This window comes from Nomascus leucogenys, chromosome 24, assembly GCF_006542625.1.
Source record: "Nomascus leucogenys isolate Asia chromosome 24, Asia_NLE_v1, whole genome shotgun sequence".
NCBI lineage: Eukaryota > Metazoa > Chordata > Mammalia > Primates > Hylobatidae > Nomascus > Nomascus leucogenys.
The window spans coordinates 11,243,408-11,264,650 of NC_044404.1; the positions used below are offsets into that span (position 1 = coordinate 11,243,408).

The 21,243-nt window shown below is 47.7% G+C and overlaps 2 protein-coding genes across 5 annotated transcripts; both read left to right on the top strand.

Moving 5' to 3' along the window:
- Positions 1-223: 223 nt before the first annotated feature.
- Positions 224-20,381, top strand: CENPS (centromere protein S). 4 transcript variants are annotated; one of them, XM_030805047.1, is made up of 6 exons: positions 224-402; positions 3,652-3,775; positions 4,472-4,505; positions 10,791-10,857; positions 12,380-12,556; positions 20,099-20,381. In XM_030805047.1, the coding sequence occupies exons 1-5, from the start codon at positions 352-354 to the stop codon at positions 12,518-12,520; spliced, it is 417 nt and encodes a 138-aa protein (XP_030660907.1). In that variant the 5' UTR covers positions 224-351; the 3' UTR covers positions 12,521-12,556; positions 20,099-20,381. The 4 variants fall into 4 exon arrangements, with proteins under 4 accessions (XP_030660907.1, XP_030660910.1, XP_030660908.1 ...); XM_030805050.1 differs by having other exon boundaries at positions 20,108-20,180; XM_030805048.1 differs by lacking the exon at positions 20,099-20,381 and adding an exon at positions 18,880-18,950.
- Positions 3,803-20,381, top strand: LOC100591911 (cortistatin). The gene is made up of 3 exons (XM_030805046.1): positions 3,803-4,505; positions 18,880-19,037; positions 20,099-20,381. The coding sequence occupies exons 1-3, from the start codon at positions 4,313-4,315 to the stop codon at positions 20,315-20,317; spliced, it is 570 nt and encodes a 189-aa protein (XP_030660906.1). The 5' UTR covers positions 3,803-4,312; the 3' UTR covers positions 20,318-20,381.
- Positions 20,382-21,243: the final 862 nt, after the last annotated feature.

Below are 21,243 nucleotides of genomic sequence, written 5' to 3' on the forward strand. Positions count from 1 at the left end.
GACTGGAACACGCTTTGCACCTATGCGCACATGTGTTTCGCGGAGAGTGGTGCTCAGCGCTGTGCCAGGCGCTGAATCAGGTTCTGGGGTGCAGCAGTGACCTCGGTGGTCATGCCCCCGCCTCGCCTGGCCACCTCCGCAGAGCAAGCTGAGCAGGGGGGGCTGGCTGGAGGCCGACGGCGGAGGCCCCTCAACGGAGCGCCACCAGGGGGCGCGCGAGGCAGGGCGGAGCTGCGTACTTTGTCCGCCCGCGCGGCCCGTCGCCCGCGCCGCGGCGGGAAAATCCGACCTGGCCGCGCACCACTGCCCTTTCTCGGCCCTCCTGCGTTTGCCCAGGGTCTGCCCGCAGTGATGGAGGAGGAGGCGGAGACCGAGGAGCAGCAGCGATTCTCTTACCAACAGGTACAGGAAAACGGGGGTCGGGCTCGGCTGGGGCAGGACGGCGTCAAGTTTGCGGACAGAAAAGTACCCGGAAGCCCCCGGCGGCTTCTCATGGGCGCCCCCCGCAGCTGCGCACGCGTTGGCTCAACTGCCGCGGGTGGTGCTGGGAGGCGGTTTCCGCGGCAAAGCGGCTGGACCCTGGCCTACGCCGGCTGGGGAGAAAGCGGTTCCAGGGGAGCTGGCGGGCGCCGGGGTCCGTCGGCGAGAGGCCACCTTCTGGCTTTGCGACGAATCCTCGGTTTCCCCTTCTCGGATGGGGTTTTCTTGAGGGTAGAACGTCGGCATTAGAGACACTCCAGGTGACGCCCGTAGCGCGGTGGGCGGTTCGGGCCGGAGCTCTGGAACGCTGGCCCTGGAGGCGTCGACCCCTCGTTACTTACGCAGGGACGCGGTGCGGACCAGTCAGGCCCAGAGCTCGTCCTTAGATGTGGGTTCGAATCTCCGCCCCGCCAACTCGTGATCGTACCGACTCGGCCCAAACGCAATTTTCTTCTCTGCAAAATCGTCATAAGAATAACTACCTGTCAGGGTAGCTGCGGGCATCCCATTCGTTCCTTTCATCAGCGCCGGGCATATGGGGCGGCAGAGGCTGAGAACGTTTCCGTAAAGAGGCGAAAAGCAAGACCCGGAGTGGCGACCTTAAAGAGGACGGACTGAAGAAACGCAGGAATGAGCTCCAGACGTGGGAGTTTCCTCTCTACAAAGTTACACTGCAGCAGCTGTCTACCCTGCCCCTTGTATTTTGAGAAGTTCAAACGTTCAGAAAAGTTGCAAGAACATGGTACAGAATGCCCAGATGCGCGTCACCTTGGTTAGCATTTTGCTCTGTTTGCTCCCATGCTTCCCCGCCCTCCCCGTGATTGGAGAATTAATTGCAGATATTTTGACACTTCGCCTTTACATTTTAATTCTTTAGTACACATCTCCCAAAAACAAGGCATTGGCTGGGCGCGGTGGCTCACGCCTGTAATTCCAGCACTTTGGGAGGCCGAGGTGGGCAGATCACTTGAGGTCAGGAATTCGAGACCAGACTGGCCAACATGGAAACCCCCTCTCAACTAAAAGTACAAAAATTAGCCGAGTGTGGTGGCGGGCCCCGGTAATCCCAGCTACTCGGGACGTTGAGGCAGGCGAATTGCTTGAACCCGGAGGCGGAGGTTGCAGTGAGCCGAGATCGCACCATTGCACTCCAGCCTGGGCAACAGAGCGAGACTCCGCGAGACTCTATCTCAAAAAAAAAAAAAAAAAAAAGCCATTCTCCTACTACATCATTTCAATAAATTGTCCCACTCAGGAAGTGGGACAATTAATTTTGATAAAACTCCATTCAATGTGCATCGTCAAGTGCCCCCACTTGTCCTAAAGATGTTTATTTTAACTGTCTTTTTTCCTTCATCCAGGATTCAGTTAAGGATGGTGCATTGCATTTAGTCATCTTTGGTGCTGCCTACCCTGTTTTTTTTTTTTTTTTTGAAACCGAGTTTCACTCTTGTGAAACTCCAGGCTGGAGTGCAGTGGCACATCTGGGCTCATTGCAACCTCCGCCTCCTGGGTTCAGGAGATTCTCCTGGTTCAGCCTCCTGAGCAGCTGGGATTACAGGCGCCTGCCACCACGTCCACCTAATTTTGTGTGTTTAGTAGAGACGGAGTTTCACCATGTTGACCAGGCTGGTTTTGAACTCCTGACCTCAAGTGATCTGCCCGCCTTGGCCTCCCAAAGTGCTGGGATTACAGGTGTGAACCACTGTGCCCGGCCTGTTCTTAGTCCCTAGAATAGAGCCTGGCTCTCAATAGATGAACAAATGCTTACTGATGAAATGAAGCTGCAAAGATGGGCTGAGAAATTTGCTCCTCAGCTGTGATTAGCTTGTAGAAGATTTCCCCCCATTCGTGTAACCAACTGTTCTTGGCACTTGGTAGGCAGCAGTGAACGAAATTGACAGGGTCCTGCCCTTGAGTTTAGTGATTTAGCCTCTAAGTGCAGTAATACCCTCAGCCCACCCAGGGGGAGGGGAGGAGGAGGAGGAAGGTCAGAAAAATTCCTGGAGCCAAGAGCATTCAGAAGAATTAATGTCTTGTACCCTGACCCCCACCCATACCTAAAGAAGATGATCCTGAGCCGGGCAGGGTGATGTGGGCCTGTAGTCCCAGCTACTCAGGAGGCTGAGGCAGGAGGTTCACTTGAGCCCAGGAGTTCGAGGCTGTAGTGTGCAGTGATCACACCTGTGATCTTCGTGCCTCCCAGGTTGATGGCTCTTTGGCTTCTCCTACCAGAGGCCTCAGCTTACCTAGTCTTGTGAGGTCTGAAATTCAGGAAGGTAGATTCCCTCATCTGTCTAGCCTCTATCCTGAGGTCCTGGACTTGTGTTTTTGGCAGTTCCTCCTCCTCTTGCCTATGCGTTGAACACTTGCTGGTAGATTTTATGCCCTTGTGGGTTCAGCTGTCATCATGTGCAGCTCAGCTATGTCTTCAGCCCCGAGGCAGAGTACCCACAGGTGGGCTCAACAGAACTCTGTTGACACGTGGCCAAGACCATTGCTTAGCTTGTCTTGCAGTTGAGGCTCATCCTCCCCTCTCGGTAATTTTCTGCAAGGGGCAGAGAGATCTTTTTCAGTACTGAAAAGGGTTGCCAAGGACCAGTGAGGGCCCCGTGGAGGTGGCCTCCCAACCCTCCAAATCGAGAGGGGTGGGTGTGCCCTCTTGAGCCTTTCCCGTGTTGTACTTTTGTCCTCTGTGACATGCAGGCCTGGGGCTGCCAGGGGCTTGCAGCAGAGGGATGGGATCCTTCTGTATTTAGTTGATTAACCACCTTAAGGGCAAAGTTCCCTGCCTGGTTTTTCATTGTTTCCCAAACACCTAGCATATGCCTTTACTCAGTTGGAGCTCTGCAGATGGTTTGGAATAAGTGAGTGAAACCACTCAGGGCCTTGGCTGGCACCAGTCTGACCTGTCTCCCCACTGACTTGCCATCTAATTTCTTATCTTTACCTGACATAAATCATAACCATTAACAAGGAAGTAATGTTTCTACAAGTCACACTCCAGCGGGTCTCATTAACTTATTGTACACTTGAAAAGCCACTCAGCCATTATGGAAAGCACCAAAGGGATTGGGCTGAGCAGACCCTCTCCTTGGTCTTAACTTTTTAAGGCGTGAAAAGCTCTTATTTGCAGCCTTACCCATGAAATATTTCAATTTTTTTCCCCAGAGGCTAAAGGCAGCAGTTCACTATACTGTGGGTTGTCTTTGCGAGGAAGTTGCATTGGACAAAGAGATGCAGTTCAGCAAACAGACCATTGCGGCCATTTCGGAGTTGACTTTCCGACAGTGCGGTATGAAGCTTCGGCCTCCCCAGCCATGTCTGTAAACCCCAAAGGTTGATTTCACCTGGGAGCAGTGCGTGGGTGGGTGGGAGCTGTGGGGAGTCTGACCAGCAGACCAAGAACATTATCATCGTCATGCGTTCTTCATGAAACACTTCTCTTCTTGGCTGCGAGATGTGGGTATTTTATGGGAAGAACTATTTTTTTCCTATTACACTAACACTGGGGCATTAATGCCTTTATTTTATTGTTTTAAACTGCCCTGATGGCTGGAACATTAGACGTTAAATTCTTTATTTCAGTGCTTTATAACATTTTTATATCACCCATAGTTTCTCTGACAGCGGAGCTTGTAGCATTGGTATTTGCTTGACTTCAGAGGGGAAATGAAAGGCCTCACAAGCCTTAACTGTAGCAGAAGTTAAAGGATAGTTTCTAGAAACCAGAGGCGTAGTCACAATTAATGGAAGACTTGCCATGAAGGGTGAAGGGCTCTGGGAAGGACAAGGAGATCGTCATGCATAAAAAGCTAAAGGCTCTTATGGAATGGCGGGGCTGCTGGAAATGCCTCCTTTCACCTTTAAGAGGGTTTGTTGTATTAGTCAGGTCACTGTACTGGCTGTAGAAATCAAGGCTTCACTTTTTCTGCTTCTGAAATTAGATGGGAGGGTGCCTAAAGTGTGTATCTTTTTTCTTCTCTTTCAGAAAATTTTGCCAAAGACCTTGAAATGTTTGCAAGGTGGGTAGAGAACTTGATTATCCGACACTGCGTCTGTGTAGCTCTTCGGGGCCTCTCCATCTGGTGGGTTATTTCAGGAGAGCTTTAGCTATTCAGTTTTCCGTGTGTTTTGTGGAGGCTTGTCTCTAATCATGGTTCTGCAAGAACATGACGCCTGCTTCAATCATGGTGATTCAGACTTACTTGAACATTTTTTGAAGTTTTCCAAGTATTTTTTGTTAAAGAACCCAAGTTATTCAGTTCCAAGTTAAAAAGGTGTGAATACCATCTCCAGGACCCTGAATGGTGGTGCCTGTGTTAAAAACCATGTCTTCGGGTGGTTGGATTGCTCAGGGTTTGAGAACATGGTGCCTGGGGGTGGCCGCCTGTCTGCGGAGGGAGCTGCAGCGTGTCCGCGGTGGTAATTGCTTGCAGGTGTACACAGAATGGCAGGCAGGGGTTTTCATTTGCCGCATTTGTTCCCAGTAAGACGCACTCCTTGGAAAGTGGGTGACTTGCTTTCAGCTGCTAAAGCCTCAGCTTTTACAGGTGATTTATGCTCAGCTCTTCAATTAGTACCGCAGGTAATTGAAAACAATTGCACCAAATTGCTTTTATGAAGCAATTTGAATGATGAAGGCCTGAAAGGGCGAAAGCGTTCTAATTTGCTGCCACTTGGATTCGGTGCCAGCCTCTCCCACACCCCTTACTTTTCACCTTGTTCCCGTTAGCTCTTTGTTTCTCGGGTGCGTGTTTTGAATGAATTAAAGCAGTGAGTTCTCGGAGGGCAAGCTCTCAATCTGTCCTATTCCTGTGTATGTTCGTCCCTGAAAACCGCTTAGCATCTTCAGCTTGGCCAAAAGGGATAAGATAGTATGAAGGGATACTGATAGTTCATGGGGCTTAGTCATTGCTGATTCAGGCAGTTGCCCCTTATGTGTGGCCCTCCTCCCCAGTGAAAGATATTAATCACCTTTACTTGTTATTTCTTTGTTAGCTGTGGGAAAAAAAATGAAAAATTTAAATACTTAAAAATGATAAATATATATATATATACACATATATATTTATATTAGAGATACAGCATCTTTTTGTTTGTTTGTTTGTTTTTTTTTTTGAGACGGAGTCTCGCTGTCTCTCAGGCTGGAGTGCAGTGGCGCGATCTCAGCTCACTGCAGGCTCCGCCCCCGGGGTTTACGCCATTCTCCTGCCTCAGCCTCCTGAGTAGCTGGGACTACAGGCGCCCACCACCATGCCCGGCTAATTTTTTGTACTTTTAGTAGAGATGGGGTTTCACTGTGTTAGCCAGGATGGTCTCGATCTCCTGACCTCATGATCCACCTGCCTCAGCCTCCCAAAGTGCTGGGATTACAGGCGTGAGCCACCGCGCCCGGCCCGACACAGCGTCTTGGTATGTTGCCCAGGCTGGTCTTGAACTCCTGGTCTCAAGCAATCCTGCCTTGGGCTCCCAAAGTGCTGGGATTACAGGTGTGAGCCACCATGCCCAGCCTGAAAATACTTCTGTAAAAATTCTATTAGGAAAATGAAATTAGAGCATGGTAACACATTAGGCTTTCAGATATTCTGTGTTTTTAAAACTACATAAAAGGTTTTTTTTGTTTTTTTTTTTTTTTGTTTTTTTTTTTTGTTTTTTTTTGGAGACAGAGTCTCACTCTCACCCGGGCTGGAGTGCAGTGGTGCAATCTTGGCTCACTGCAATCTCTGCCTCCTGGGTTCAAGTGATTCTCCTGCCTCAGCCTCCCGAGTAGCTGGGATTACAGACATGCACCACCACACCTGGCTAATTTTTGTATTTTTAGTAGAGATGGGATTTCACCATGTTGGCCAGGCCGGTCTTGAACTCCTGACCTCAAGTTATCTGCCCGCCTCAGTCTCCCGAAGTGCTAGGATTACAGATGTGAGCCACCGCACCCGGCAAACAGTTGATTTTCTTTTGCTGGGTACTGGCGGGGAAAGGGGTGTGTGCGTGCATGTGTGTGTATATGTGTGTGTGACTTAGACCATAAGCTCCACAAGGAAGGGCGACATCTTTTATGTAAAAGTGTTTGTGGAGGCTGGGCGTGGTGGCTCACACCTGTAATCCTAGCACTTTGGGAGGCCGAGGCGGGTGGATCACCTGAGCTCAGGAGTTCGAGACCAGCCTGGGCAACAGGGTGAAACCCCATCTCCTAAAATAAAAAAAAAAAAATTAGTTGGGCGTGGCAGCATGCTCCTGTAATCTCAGCTACTCAAGAGGTTGAGTCAGGAGAATTGTTTGAACCAGGGAGGTGGAGGTTGCAGTGAGCCGAGATCGTGCCCCTGCACTCCAGCCTGGTGACAGAGTGAGACTCTGTCTCTTAAAAAAAGAAAAAAAACAAACAACAAAAAAGTTTGTGGAAAGGCTGTCTCTGAGAACTGAGTGAGTCCAGAGTCCAGTGATGAGGCTCCAGGAGTCTGGGGTGCAGCCAGAGGCAGGGAAGCACCCCCTCTTCTTAGCACAACCCACAAGTACAGGTTTCATTTGAAGACTTGTCTTGTGTGTGAATTCCAGTTTGCTTTCATACAAAAAAGCATTGTTTTATCCCTGAATAAAATTGATATTCCTGGAAGGTCAGCTTTGGTTATCTTGTGGATTCGAGTTGTCCCTGTCACACTTTCTCTACTCCCAAGACTATCATTACCCCAGTTTGAGAAAGATGGACTGTTTCAAGTCAACTCTATGTTACATAGTCTCTGTAGGCTGGCCTGGGAACCTAATGAGTATTTGTAACATTGTTTCATTAGGACAAATTTGTTTTCTTTTTTCTTGTTTCTTTTCTTTCTTTTTTTTTTTTCTTGAGACAAGATCTCTCTGTTACCCAGGCTGGAGTGCAGTGGCAGGATCATAGCTCACTGCAACCTAGAGCTCCTGGGCTCAAGTGATCCTCCCACCTTGGCCTCCCAGAGTGTTGGTATTACAGGCATGAGCTGAGCCACTGTACCTGGCATCTTTTTTCTTTTCGGTGAGCTTGTTATGAGAAGTTTCTATGAGAATACACATTTATTTATTTATTTATTTATTTTGAGACGGAGTCTCGCTCTGTTGCCCAGGCTGGAGTTCAGTGGCGCGATCTCGGCTCACTGCAAGCTCCGCCTCCTGGGTTCACGCCATTCTCCTGCCTCAGCCTCTCCGAGTAGCTGGGACTACAGGCGCCCGCCACCACGCCCGGCTAATTTTTTTTTTTATATTTTTAGTAGAGACGGGTTTCACCGTGGTCTCGATCTCCTGACCTCGTGATTCGCCCGCCTCGGCCTCCCAAAGTGCTGGGATTACAAGCGTGAGCCACCACGCCCGGCCAAAGAGAATACACATTTAAATTATTATTTCTTTTTTTTTTTGGAGCAAGAGGGAAACTTGAGAGCAGGGGCTGTTTTTTTGTGTTTTGTTCGTTTTGTTTTTTTTTTTGAGATGGAGTCTCACTCTGTTGCCCAGGCTGGATTGCCATGGCACGATCTCAGCTCACCGCAACCTCCGCCTCCTGGGTTCAAGTGATTCTCCTGCCTCAGCCTCCCAAGTAGCTGAGATTACAGGCGCCTGCCACTATGCCCGGCTAATTTTTGTGTTTTTAGTAAAGACGGGGTTTCACCATGTTGGCCAGGTTGGTCTCAAACTCATGACCTCAGGTGATCCACCCGCCTCGGCCAGCCGAAGTGGTAGGATTATTGTCATGAGCCACTGTGCCTGGCCAGTTTTTTTCTTTTTTTTGAGACAGAGTCTCTCTCTGTCGCCCAGGCTGGAGAGCAGCCGCTCAATCTTGGCTCACTGCAGCTTCTGCCTTGCGGGTTCAAGCGATTCTCCTGCCTCAGCCTCCCGAGTAGCTGGGACTACAGGCAAATGCCACCACGCCTGCTAATTTTTGTGTTTTTAATAGAGATGGGGTTTCACCATGTTGACCAGGCTGGTCTCGAGCTCCTGACCTCAGGTGATCCGCCTGCCTCGGCCTCCCAAAGTGCTGGGGTTACAGGTGTGATCCACCATGCCTGGCCAGAGAATACACAATTAAATTCTAAATAATCAATTCACTAGCAGACTTTGGAAAGCAACTGCCAATCTGAATTTTTTTTTTTTTTTTTTTTTTTTTTTGAGGCGGAGTCTCACTCTGTCACCCAGGCTGGAGTACAGTGGTGTGATCTCAGCTCACTGCAGCCTCCGTCTCCTGGGTTCAAGCGATTCTTCTGCCTCAGCCTCCCAAATAGCTGGGATTACAGGTGCCCACCACCATGCCCAGCTAATTTTTGTCTTTGTAGTAGAGACAGGGTTTCACTGTGTCGGCCAGTCTGGCCTCGAACTCCTGACCTCAAATGATCCACCCACCTCGGCCTCCCAAAGTCCTGGGATTACAGACATGAGCCGCCACACCTGGCCTGAGTTGTGAATTTCTTTATATAGCTTTGAAATCTCTAGTCTCCTGGTATTGTTAACAATCAAACATTTTGAAGAAGATAGATATTCTATAGCAAATACATTCTGGAAACTTTTGGGAATCGTCTTTAAAGCCCATGTTACGAAGCGTGTTATATGAAAAATTGCTTTTGATTTTCCCTAGCTAGAGTAATTTTCTGGATTTGGAGGTTTGACTTAGGAGAGTCTGTGATATGCAGTGGCTGGCAGAGGATGCCTTGCCCCTCCATTGAGGGCCTTAGTGCAGAGACAGCAGAGGCCAAGCTGAAGTGGTGGAGAGGACTGAGATCGTTGTTTCCTAAACGCTTTCTTGTAAACAGATAAGTTCACTCTGTAAACAGTTCATTGTGGTTATTCCTTTTACTGTACTTTAAGAAGAATGTAAATACAGACAGAGCAGCCTGGTTGTGAGGTTGAGACTGGGCCACCTTGTCCATGCGCACTTAAAATTCTCCACCGAGAACATCTGTGGTCTGGCCTCATTCTTTGTGGCTGCTCTTATGTCACCTCCATCTTTTGTCTCCCCTGTTTCCTGGTCCTTGCAGGTTGCTAATTAGAAAATTATCTCTTGAAGTGGGTATTAATCTCGTGACAAGCAGATATTGTCAATCATGATGAGATGACGCGTGATATTTGTCTATTTAGCAGAATGTGAAGGATTAATTTGGCCAAATTATGGAGAATAATTTCTGTGTTGAATTTATCTTTTAACTCAGCAGTTGTTCAGTGAGGATTCACCATGTGTGCTGGCCAGTTTGCTAGTTATTAGGGATGCAAAGATTCCTATTTATTCCGCTTACAAAGTACCTGTGTATTTTGTGGGGAAGTTAGAAATGGAAGAAGGGTGTAATCAGGGTAATATATTATTGAATAGAGCTTATTATCTCAAATTACCTTTCCTAGCAAAGATAAAAGGATTAGAATGAGAATTTGAGTCCAACTTGTGAGCAAGAAGCAGACTCCAGTTTAAAGGGTGTTCTTTGTGGCTGGGCACGGTGGCTCACGCCTGTAATCCTAGCACTTTGGGAGGCCAAGGCAGCTGGATCCATGAGGTCAGGAGTTCAAGACCAGCCTGGCCAAGATGGTGAAATCCTGTCTCTACTAAAAATACAAAAAAATTAGCGGGGCATGGTGGCGGGTGCCTGTAATCCCAGCTACACAGAAGGCTGAGGCAGAGAATTGCTTGAACCCGGGAGGCGGAGGTTGCAGCGAGCCAAGATCGTGCCACTGCACTCCAGTCTGGGCAACAGAACGAGACTCTGTCTCAAAAAAAAAAGAAAAGGATGTTCTTGGTTCTACCTGGGTTATTGCGGAGGGAATGCATTAACTACTTGTTGGGAATGGGGCCTTAGGAGGCGTCTGCATATGCTTTTTCCTGTAAGTTAGCCCTTGGAGAACATCAGGATCTTGACCTAAGTAAAGCCATCCTTTGTGGAGGTTCTCTTTGTTCTTCTATTTAATGTCTATTTAAGCGGGTGCACCCTGTATCGTGAGGACCGTTTTCTCTGCACTAGAGTTGTACACTGACCTTCTTGATTTGTCTGTGGCCTTAGCTGTGACCAAGCAAGCCAGGTTTGGAAGGGCTCTAAGCCCCCAGCCTCCAGTCTGTGCTCTTATGCTTCAGGTACCCTTGGCCCTAAGCGGAGGTGGAGAGATGGGCCTCCGCATTCTCCATCTCTTTACTTAATTGGGGTCTTAGGAACTTCACTAATTTTTGTGTCACTTTTGCTTAATGCCCTTTATCTAAAAGGATGGGCTACTTAGAGATCCCTGCTAGTTTGAAGTCTGACCATGAACTTCTGTGTTTCATCAAAACTTTAAATAATACCAAACATTTTGGTGACTTGCTTCTGCCCTTTCTGCAGACATGCGAAAAGAACCACAATTAACACTGAAGATGTGAAGCTCTTAGCCAGGAGGAGTAATTCACTGGTGAGAGATGAATTTCTTTCCTCACTCCCCTTTCCCATTGGAATGCATTATTCCCAATCAATCACTTGAAGCCATGAAGTTATTCCCCAGGGCACCTTGCATTAGAAACTAGAGGTGGCTGAACCATTCAGACCTGCCTGTAATTTACAGTCTTGCTTTCATTATGATGGATCTTGCTAAGCCAATTTGAAATTTTCTAATCAGCACTCTCTGGATTTTATAATTTGCCTTTTTTCGTAATACCTCAAAACTTTGGTCCCATGTTTCATTTGCAACATGATGTCAGAGACTGGTCACAGGCTAATCTGTAGGGATGGTTTTGTTACTGTGTTCACAATTCTCCGAACGGGCCAGGTATGGAAGGAGTTTCTGTATGGCTGGATATGCAGGAAAACACGTTTTCCATATTTTCAAGTCTAGAAATCATTTTGACCAAGCCTCCGTTGTTCAGGTGAAGACCCAGAGATACTCTGGTCATCCCAGGCTAGTGGCTTTGGCCAGTGGCAGAGCCAGGACACCAGGGAGATTTCCTGACTGAGTGTAATGCTAGACATTAAAGCACTTGATGGCTCTGGTAGAATGTGGGCCCCACAAGAGCAGGGGCTTTTTTGTCTCTCTGTTCTCTCTCCATCTGTGTTGCCTAGAACACACCTGTGTGCCTGGCACACAGGAGGGGCTCAATAAATAGTTGTTGAGTGAATGAATTTGTATAGCAGTTTACAGGGGCTTTTCCAGATACTATTTTACATGTATTATTTAATGCTCACAACTTTTTTTTTCTTTTTTCAAATTTTGGACATGTGGTCTCTCTATGTTGCCCAGGCTGGTCTTGAACTCCTAGACTCAAGCAGGCCTCCCGCCTTGGTTTCCCGATATGCCAGGATTACAGGCATGTGCCACAACTTTTTTTTTTTTTTTTTTTTTGACGGGGCTGAGTGCAGTGGCGCAATCATTGCTCACTGCAGTCCCCATCTCCTGGGCTCCAGTGATACTTTCACCTTAGCCTCTCAAGTAGCTGGGACTACAGGTGCATGCCACCACACCCGGCTAATTTTTGTATGTTTTGTAGAGACGAGGTTTCACCATATTGCCTGGGCTTGTCTCAAACTCCTGGGCTCAAACGATCTGCCTGCCCTGGCCTCCCAAAGTGCTGGGATTCCAGGCATGAGCCACTGCACCTGGTCACAACTCTTAATAACACAACTTATTGGCTAGGTGTAGTGGCTCATGCCAATAATCCCAGAACTTTGGGAGGCCAAGGCAGGAGGATTGCTTGAGCCCAGGAGTTTGAGACCAGCCTGGCCACGTAGTGAGACTCTCATATCTACAAAAAATTTTTAAAAAAAGAAAAAAAAAATTGAAGCTGCATTTAATTCTAAGAAATGTAACCCAGGCTTTGGCTTTTCTACCCAAATTCTTTGAGTCAGAGGTGGTTGTGGAGGGTTTAGTTTTGTTTGTTTGTTTATTTAGGTTTATAAAATGGTTACAGCCAGATATAAATACAGATTTTTTTTTTTTATAGCTAAAATACATCACAGACAAAAGTGAAGAGATTGCTCAGATTAACCTAGAACGAAAAGCACAGAAGAAAAAGAAGTCAGAGGATGGTAGCAAAAATTCAAGGCAGCCAGCAGAGGCTGGAGTGGTGGAAAGTGAGAATTAAAGTCCCTCACCGCTTGGAGAATGCAGCCTTCTACAGGTAGAGCCACCTAGAAATGCATATGGCTGCAAAGGAAACTTTGAAGGGTTAAATAGAGATTTAAAAAAATAAAATAAAAAGGCTGGGCTAGGGGGCTTTTCGTGCTGAATTCTCCACATTGTTAACTGCAAAAGCTAGGTTTAGAGAATGGGAAAGTCTTAAGCAAAATACTCCCAGGTCTCACTCCAGAACATAAAAATGGTGTGTGATTGAATGGTATATATTAGAAATTACATCTATTGTAATTAAAATTGTGTGAGCAATTAAACATGGTTGACTTTTTCAAGCAAAAATCAGTTCATCTTTTGATGTAATTTTCTAGGCTAAATGAGAATCTCTGAAAGATGAATAAAGCTATATTTATTTAGCTTTTCTGGTTACTAATGTTGTTTTTAAACACATGCCGCCTTTGATCACCAGATAAAAGGGCATATGTTTGGGAATGGCCCTTTTTAATTTTTTTTTTTTTTGAGATGGAGTCTTGCTCTGTCACCCAGGCTGGAGTGCAGTGGCACGATCTCAGCTCACTGCAACGTCCGCCTCCTGGGTTCAAGCAATTCTCTGCCTCAGTCTCCCGAGTAGCTGGAATTACTGGCACCTGCCACCATGACTGGCTAATTTTTGTAGTTTTAGTAGAGACAGGGTTTCACCATCTTGCCCAGGCTGGTCTTGAACTCCTGACCTCAGGCAATCCTCCTGCCTCGGCCTCCCAAAGTGTTGGGATTACAGGCGTGAGCCACTGCACCTGGCTGTCTGTGACTTTTCTCCATTTTGTAACGAAGCTGTGGTTCTGCTCATGGTAGTTTTCCCTGAGGGGAAATCTGGGGCTGCTAGATCAGAACACTTCGGCGCGTCATCCTGTTTTAGTCTGTGAGAGAAAACGCTCCCAAGGGTGCCAGTCCTACTGTCTTCTCATGCCTTTGGATTTCTTAGAGGTCCAGGCATGCCTTTCCCTTTACCCTTCGGCAATATGGTGAAGAGAAGGGGCAAGGGTTTGTGGAGCCCTTTCTGTGTGCCAGGCACCCACTGGGTACGCCATGTATTACCTCACTGATCTCCACAGCTTGATCGGTGTGGATCTGATTCTCCACCTTCTCCCGATGAGCAAATGGAAATTTGATGAGGTTCACCAGCTGCTCAGGGTCACCCAGCCATAGTCAGGAGACAGTGTTCACATTTGGGGCCGCTCACTCTAGAATGGGTGAGAGAAAATGGCATTCATTTGGAGTAGAATTTATACCATCTGTGCTCAAATATGATCAGCAAAAGACACCCCAAAGCCTGACTCTCAAAGGGAGGCGCTAAGCTATGGCCGTAGCAGGGCACCGAGTTCACACTTCATGGTTTCGGGTCTGCAAATGGCTCAGCACTTGTTCTTATGTTAATTACAATGTCTGTGTGTCATATCAGTGAATGAAAAGTGAATCATAAAGCCTTCCATCCTAGTACGTTCAGCCAAAGGCCCATATGTTAGCAGTTTCATTTTTGGATAAGCACTCTTTGAACTCCTTATTGGCCAGGTGCAGTGGCTTGTGTCTGTAGTCCCAGCAACTTGGAAGGCTGAGACAGGAGATTCACTTGAGTCTAGGAGTTTGAGACTGGCCTGGGCAGCACAGTGAGACCCCATGTCTAAAAAAAATAAAAACTAAGTTAGGCATGGTGATGCATGCCTGTAGACCCAATTAGCTACTCAGCAGGCTGAGGCAGACGGTTGCTTGATCCTAGGAGTTCAAGGCTTTAGTGAGGTGATTGTGCTACTGCACTGCAGCCTGGGTGACAGAACAAGACCCCAACTCTAAAAAATAAAATAAATTCGGGTGGCTGAGGCAGGAGAATCGCTTGAACCCAGGAGACAGAGGCTGCAGTGAGCCGAGATTGTGCCACTGCACTCCAGCCTGGGTGACAGAGTGAGACTCAGTAGGGCAGGGCAGGGCAGGGCAGGGCATCAAATCAAGAAGAGTTTAGGGAATAGATACTACAGGCATGCACTACCATGCCCAGCTAATTTTTTAGTTTTTTTTGTAGAGATAGGGTCTCAGAATGTTGCCCAGGCTGGTCTCAAACTCCTGGGCTGGACTCAAGTGATTCTGCTCCCTCAACCTCCCAAAGTGCTGAGATTATTGGCATGAGTCACTGCACCTGGCCTTTTCTTTTTTCTTTTCTTTTTTGAGGTGGGCTCTTGCTCTGTACAGTGGCATGATCACAGCTCACTGCAGCCATGAATTCCTGGGCTCAAGCAGTCCTCCTGACAGAGCCTCCCAAGTACCCAAGACTGCAGGTGTGTGTTACCACACCTGGCTGAGTTTTCTTTTCTTTTTGAGACAAGGTCTCACTCTGTCGCCCATGCTGGAGTACAGGGGCTTAATCTTGACTCACTGCAGCCTCTACCTCCCATGCTTAAGTGATCCTCCTACCTCAGCCCCCCAAGTAGCTGGGGCCACAGGTGTGTGCCACCACGTCCAGCTAGTTTTTGTATTTTTTTTTTTTTTTTTTTTGTAGAGGTGGGGTTTTGTATGTTGCCCAAGCTAGTCTTGAACTCCTGGGCTCAAGTGATCCTCCTGCCTCAGCCTCCCAAAGTGCTGGGATTATAGGCATGAATCACTGCACCCGGCCTTTTTTTTTTTCAGATGGGCTCTTGCTATGTCACCCAGGCTGCAGTACAGTGGCATGATCACAGCTCACTGCAGCCATGAATTCCTGGGTTCAAGCAATCCTCCTGCCTCAGCCTCCCAAGTGCTCAAGACTGTAGGTGTGTGTTGCCACACCTGGCTAAATTTTTTCTTTTTTTTTGTCATAAAGTCTCACTGTGTTACCCATGCTGTAGTGCAGTGGCACAATCTTGGCTCACTGCAGCCTTGACCTCCCATGCTCAGGTGATCCTCCTACCTCAGCCCCCTAAGTAGCTGGGACCACAGGTATGTGCCTCCACATCCAGCTAATTTCTGTAGAGATGGAGTCTTGCCATGTTGCCTAGGCTGGTCTTGAACTCCTGGGCTCAAGCGAATCTCTCGCCTCAGCCTCCCAAGTAGTCAGGATTACAGGTGTGCATTGCCATGCCTGGCTAAATTTTCTTTTTTTTTTGGTAGAGATGGGGTCTTGCTATGTTGCCCAGTCTGGTCTTGAACTCCTGGGCTTAAGTGATCCTCTTGTCTCCACCTCCTAAAGTTTGTCACCTTCTTGAAACAGTCATTATCAGTTCTCATAAATCCTTCCCCAATTTGCAGCACATTCCCCTTTGCACACTTCTTATCGCACTGAAAAATGTCCTTGTCTTTCATTTGTGTCTATGTATCCTATTTCTTTTAGGCCGCAACACCTCTGTCAGGGTGTGGGTGGCGTGGGTCCCTTGTGGTATTGCAAGTTCCATACTGGAATGTTTAATGAGCTTATAGAATCAAATTGGCACACTAGACTAATGATATAGGAAGCTGGTGAGGCCGGGTGTGGTGGTCTCACGCCTGTAATCCCAGCACTTTGGGAGGCTGAGATGGGTTGGATCACTTGAGTTCAGAAGTTTGAGACCAGCCTGGCCAACATGGTGAAATCTCTACTAAAAATACAAAAATTAGCTGGGCGTGGTGGCTTATACCTGTAATCCCAGCTACTCGGGAGGCTGAGACAGGAGAATCCCTTGAACCTGGGAGGCAGAGATTGCAGTGAGCCGAAGTGTGCCACTGCACTCCAGTCTGGGTGACAGAGCAAGACTCCGTCTCAAAAACAAAAAGAAGATGGCTGAACTGCTGTGAATGTCTTGTCTGCAAATATAACTCAAAATTTTTAGTGTCATTTGTGGGAATTATTTTGGTACAGAAATAAAAGATGGGCCAGGCGCGGTGGCTCACGCCTGTAATCCCAGCACTTTGGGAGGCCGAGGCGGGCAGATCACGAGGTCAGGAGATCGAGACCATCCTGGCTAACACAGTGAAAAATACTAAAAATACAAAAAAATACAAAATACTAAAAATACAAAAATACTAAAAATACAAAAAAATCAGCTGGGCGTGGTGGCGGGCGCCTGTAGTCCCAGCTACTCAGGAGGCTGAGGCAGGAGAATGGCGTGAACCCGGGAGGCGGAGGTTGCAGTGAGCCGAGATCGAGCCACTGCACTCCAGCCTGGGTGACAGAGCGAGACTCCATCTCAAACAAAACAAAAAACAAAACAAAACAAAAGAAATAAAAGATGAAGCAACATACGATGTATAAGCCTCTGGCCAGCAGGCCATGCTGATCTTACCTAGGCTTTTAACATAAGCAAAAAGACTGTGACAAATTCAAGATTGAGATTTCCCTGCTGAAGGTGTAAACCAGGACTTTGGAAAACTGAAAACAAATATGTTCACTTCTAGAAAGTGCCGTCAGTTTTGGGTTGTGTTACTTCAATTTATAGCCTTGCCTTGGATGCTGGTCGTCTATAGCAGGTTTGGGTGGATGTTTCAGATTCTACTCAGTGTCCAGTTGGGCAAAGGGGTCTGTGCATTTGTCTGTGTGATTCAGCAATGAGGGCCTGTGAGGAAGAACCAGCAGGTGGCACAGAGAGGGACTCCATGGTCTGCACTCTCAGCAGTGGTGCCAGCCTCAGGAGGAGAGAGAGCCCTGGGAGCTGGCCAAGGGCAGGGCCGGGCACTGCTTCGCAAACTGACTGCCCTGCAGTAACAGCACGTCTCACACCCGACACACACAATGCGAATCATTTATCCTTACTACGGGTGATGCACACTAATTTTAATTTCATTCGAAAGGAAAGTACTGGCCTATGACCCACAAGTGGGTGGTCAGGAGCAGTTTAGAAAACATTGGACCAGGCCGGGCGCGGTGGCTCACGCTTGTAATCCCAGCACTTTGGGAGGCCAAGGCGGGCAGATCACGAGGTCAGGAGATCGAGACCAGCCTGGCTAACATGGTGAAACTCTGTCTCTACTAAAAATACAAAAAGTTAGCTGGGCATGGTGGCCAGCGCCTGTAGTCCCAGGTACTCGGGAGGCTGAGGCAGGAGAATCGCTTGAACCCGGGAGGCAGAGATTGCCGTGAGCCAAGATCATGCCACTGTACTCCAGCGTGGGTGACAGAGCGAGACTCCATCCAAAAACAAAAAGGAAACACTGGTCCAGGCTGGGGGCGGTGGCTGACACCTGTAATCCCAGCACTTTGGGAGGCCGAGGCGGGTGGATCACCTGAGGTTGGGAGTTCGAGACCAGCATGACCAACATGGAGAAACTCCATCTCTACTAAAAATACAAAATTAGCCAGGCATGGTGGCACATGCCTGTAATCCCAGCTACTCGGGAGGCTAAGGCAGGAGAATCACTTGAACCCGGGAGGCAGAGGTTGCAGTGAGCTGAGATCACACCATTGCACTCCAGCCTGGGCAACAAAAGCGATACTCCATCTCAAAAAAAAGAAAATACTGGACCATCAAGAGTTCGAGACCAGCCTGGCCAACATGGTGAAACCCCACCCCTACTAAAAATACAAAAATTAGCCAGGCATGGTGGCGGGTGCCTGTAATCCCAGCTACTCGGGAGGCTGAGGCAGGAGAATCACTTGAACACAGGAGGCGGAGGTTGCAGTGAGTTGAGCGCGCCATTGCACCCCAGCCTAGGTGGGCCAGAGCCCGGCTGCCCCGGGGCCAGCAGTGCCTGGGTGCTTGTTGGAAATGCAGCTCTCAACTCCTCCCTGCCCCAGTGCATCAGGACCTGCCTACAAAGCGATCCATCTGCACTTCAGTTTGAGAAGGCCTGGCCTAGAGGACAGTGGGTCTGGCTTGCTGGGCTGAGAGGCAGTACTGGGAACGATTCTTGGGGCCTCCTTGCCGACAATTGGGTGAAACCAGCAGATACGATTGTAGCATCTCTGAGCCCCCATTGCCTCCTTGTTTCTCTGCCCGTAGTAGAAGAATGTCTCTGAAATTACTGGATGAGTTTCAATCATACTTTCACATGGGCACAATTTCACATTCAAGCTCCTTATCCTAGGCTAATTTTATATTATGTTAAATCACTTGTTTTTGTTCTCACAGCTTCCTGCCTGCTATAGGCATAATTACGAGGAAGCAGAACTTCTCCAGAAGCAAGCGCACATGCGTTCCAAAATAAGAGCAAATTCGCTCTAAACACAGGAAAAGACCTGAAGCTTTAATTAAGGAGTTAGATCCAACCCCAAAGCGCTTTTGTGGGCACTGATTGCTCCAGCTTCTGCGTCACTGTGTGAGGGAAGAGGATCCAGGCGTTAGACATGTATAGACACAAAAAACAGCTGGAGATTGGGCTTAAAATACCCACCAAGCTCCAAAGAAGAGACCCAAGTCCCCAAAACATTGATTTCAGGGCTGCCAGGAAGGAAGAGCAGCAGCAGGGTGGGAGAGAAGTTCCAGTCAGCCCACAAGATGCCGTTGCCCCCCGGCCTCCTGCTGCTGCTGCTCTCCGGGGTCACGGCCACCGCTGCCCTGTCCCTGGAGGGCGGCCCCACTGGCCCAGACAGCGAGGTGAGTACAGCCCCGACGTGGCCACACGCTAGCCTACTCTGTCTTTTGTTGGCTTTTTGGCCTGCATGGTGAGTGTGTGTGTGTGTGCACGTGTGTTGCAGTTCACAGCTTGGACAGGACACAGGGCTGAACTTTAGTGTTCTTGGCTGGCCCGAGGTACTGGGATGCCGTATTCAGACCACTGATCCTCAGTTACACATCCCAACCCATGAAGCCTGCTGGAAACCTGTGCAGCTCAAGCAGGGCCCTCCGTCGGGTGTCTGGAAAGGGGAAGCGAGTGTACCTGTCCACTGCAGGGCAGGCGTGGAGCTGTGACAGCCTTTCCAGAGCCTTCAGTTATACATAGCACAGGCTCCCACTGGCTCAGAGTAATTGGCATCATTACATTTTCCATTGTGAGAATTTGTAACTTCGTGAGGTGATTGTTCTTTTTTCCATTTTGAGAAAGTTCCAAGAAAGAGTATATAAAGTTGAGCATTAAAAATGGATTTTTCTCTAAAATTATCAGATGAGTTTCAGGCAGGCCATTTATCAGCAGATTACTCCCAGAAGCTTTCTAAGGAATTTGAAAAACCAGAATATAACGTTTCAGTCCCATCGTCTCAGAAAGCAACTTGTGAACATCCAGGAATGTGGCCAAAGGTGGGAGAATGAGTAAATTAGCCTGATACAACTCGGGACTTCTCAGCTGCCAGTCACTGGGGGGAAAATGGCAGATTTCCTGACCTCTCCTAATTAAGGACCTTAGCAAAGAGTATGGAGCAAAACCACCAGGTTTTTTCCCTTGACTTAAAATGACCAACTTTTCCTTTTCTCTAATTAGAGCAATTTCTTTAAGGTATTCTCTTCACTTTCTCATCCTCGTCCTTTAAATGGAAGTGAGGCTTATTGCTATGGAGCATCTTTTCATTTTAATATTTTCTTTCTCTCTTCTCCAGGGTAGTCTTTTAGATCTTTTTTTTTTTTTTTAAGTAAGGAGGAGATTGCATATCTTTGAATGCTTGCTGCCTGAGCCAGATTGCTGAGTTTTCTTTCCTTTGCCATCTGCTTCTCTTTAAAAGCATATGCAGGAAGCGGCAGGAATAAGGAAAAGCAGCCTCCTGACTTTCCTCGCTTGGTGGTTTGAGTGGACCTCCCAGGCCAGTGCTGGGCCCCTCATAGGAGAGGAAGCCCGGGAGGTGGCCAGGCGACAGGAAGGCACAGCCCCCCAGCAATCCGCGCGCCGGGACAGAACGCCCTGCAGGAACTTCTTCTGGAAGACCTTCTCCTCCTGCAAATAAAACCTCACCCATGATTACTCACGCAAGTGTAATGACAGACCTGAATAAAATGTATTAAGCAGCAGTGATCTTTCCTCTCCTCCTTCCCAAGTCATTTGAAAAGTGTTTGTTATTTAAATTCCAATAATGCCCAATACTGACGTGTCTCGAGTAATTTGGAACCCAAAGTGAACATCTTTGACAAAGATTTTTTTGTGGTTTGACTGGACTGTGCTGAGTGCGGGCACTGGGCTTTCCTTCTGACGTTCCTTATGGTGCTGGGAAGCTCTGTCTTTGATTTAAAATAAAATAGCTAAAGGCTACATAATTAAGAATTCAGAATAACATCTTATTTCAGCTTATGAATTGATATGAATTGTCTAATTTAAAAAATATTTCCCTCACATTAAAAGCAAATTTTTAACATCAGGCTCGAAGAGCAAAATGATTATTCCTCATGTTTTAGCTGAAATTAATTTTAAAACTTATTAAACAGAAAACATGCTGACATGCCTATGAAACTTACACTCAAACTTGCTGTTACCTACCAGTTTTAATTAGTAGCTTAATGGGTTGCAATCTTTTCATGGATTATAGCTTCAGATTTGCTTTGGGAGGAATGAAGTCTACCCACAGAATTTTTTTTTTTTTTTTTTTTTTTTTTTTTTTTTTTTTTTTTTTGAGACAGAGTCTAGCCGTCACCCAGGCTGGAGCGCTATGGTGCAGTCTCAGCTCACTGCAACTTCCGCCTCCCAGGTTCATGTGATTCTCCTGCCTCAGCCTCCTGAGTAGCTGGGACTACAGCATGCGCCTCCATGCCTGGCTAAATTTTTTTTTTTTTTGAGATGGTGTTTCGCTTTTGTCGCCCAGGCTGGAGTGCTATGGCACGGTCTCAGCTCACTGCAACTTCCACCTCCGAGGTTCAAGTGACTCTCCTGCCTCAGCCT

Coding starts and splice junctions, on each gene's coding strand:
- LOC100591911 (XM_030805046.1), top strand. CDS start 4,313: ATGGCGGGGCTGCTGGAAATGCCTCCTTTCACCTTTAAGAGGGTTTGT. Junction 4,506..18,879: donor GACCTTGAAATGTTTGCAAG/GTGGGTAGAGAA, acceptor CATTGATTTCAG/GGCTGCCAGGAAGGAAGAGC. Junction 19,038..20,098: donor CCACTGGCCCAGACAGCGAG/GTGAGTACAGCC, acceptor TCTCTTTAAAAG/CATATGCAGGAAGCGGCAGG.
- CENPS (XM_030805047.1), top strand. CDS start 352: ATGGAGGAGGAGGCGGAGACCGAGGAGCAGCAGCGATTCTCTTACCAA. Junction 403..3,651: donor AGCGATTCTCTTACCAACAG/GTACAGGAAAAC, acceptor TTTTTTCCCCAG/AGGCTAAAGGCAGCAGTTCA. Junction 3,776..4,471: donor GTTGACTTTCCGACAGTGCG/GTATGAAGCTTC, acceptor CTTCTCTTTCAG/AAAATTTTGCCAAAGACCTT.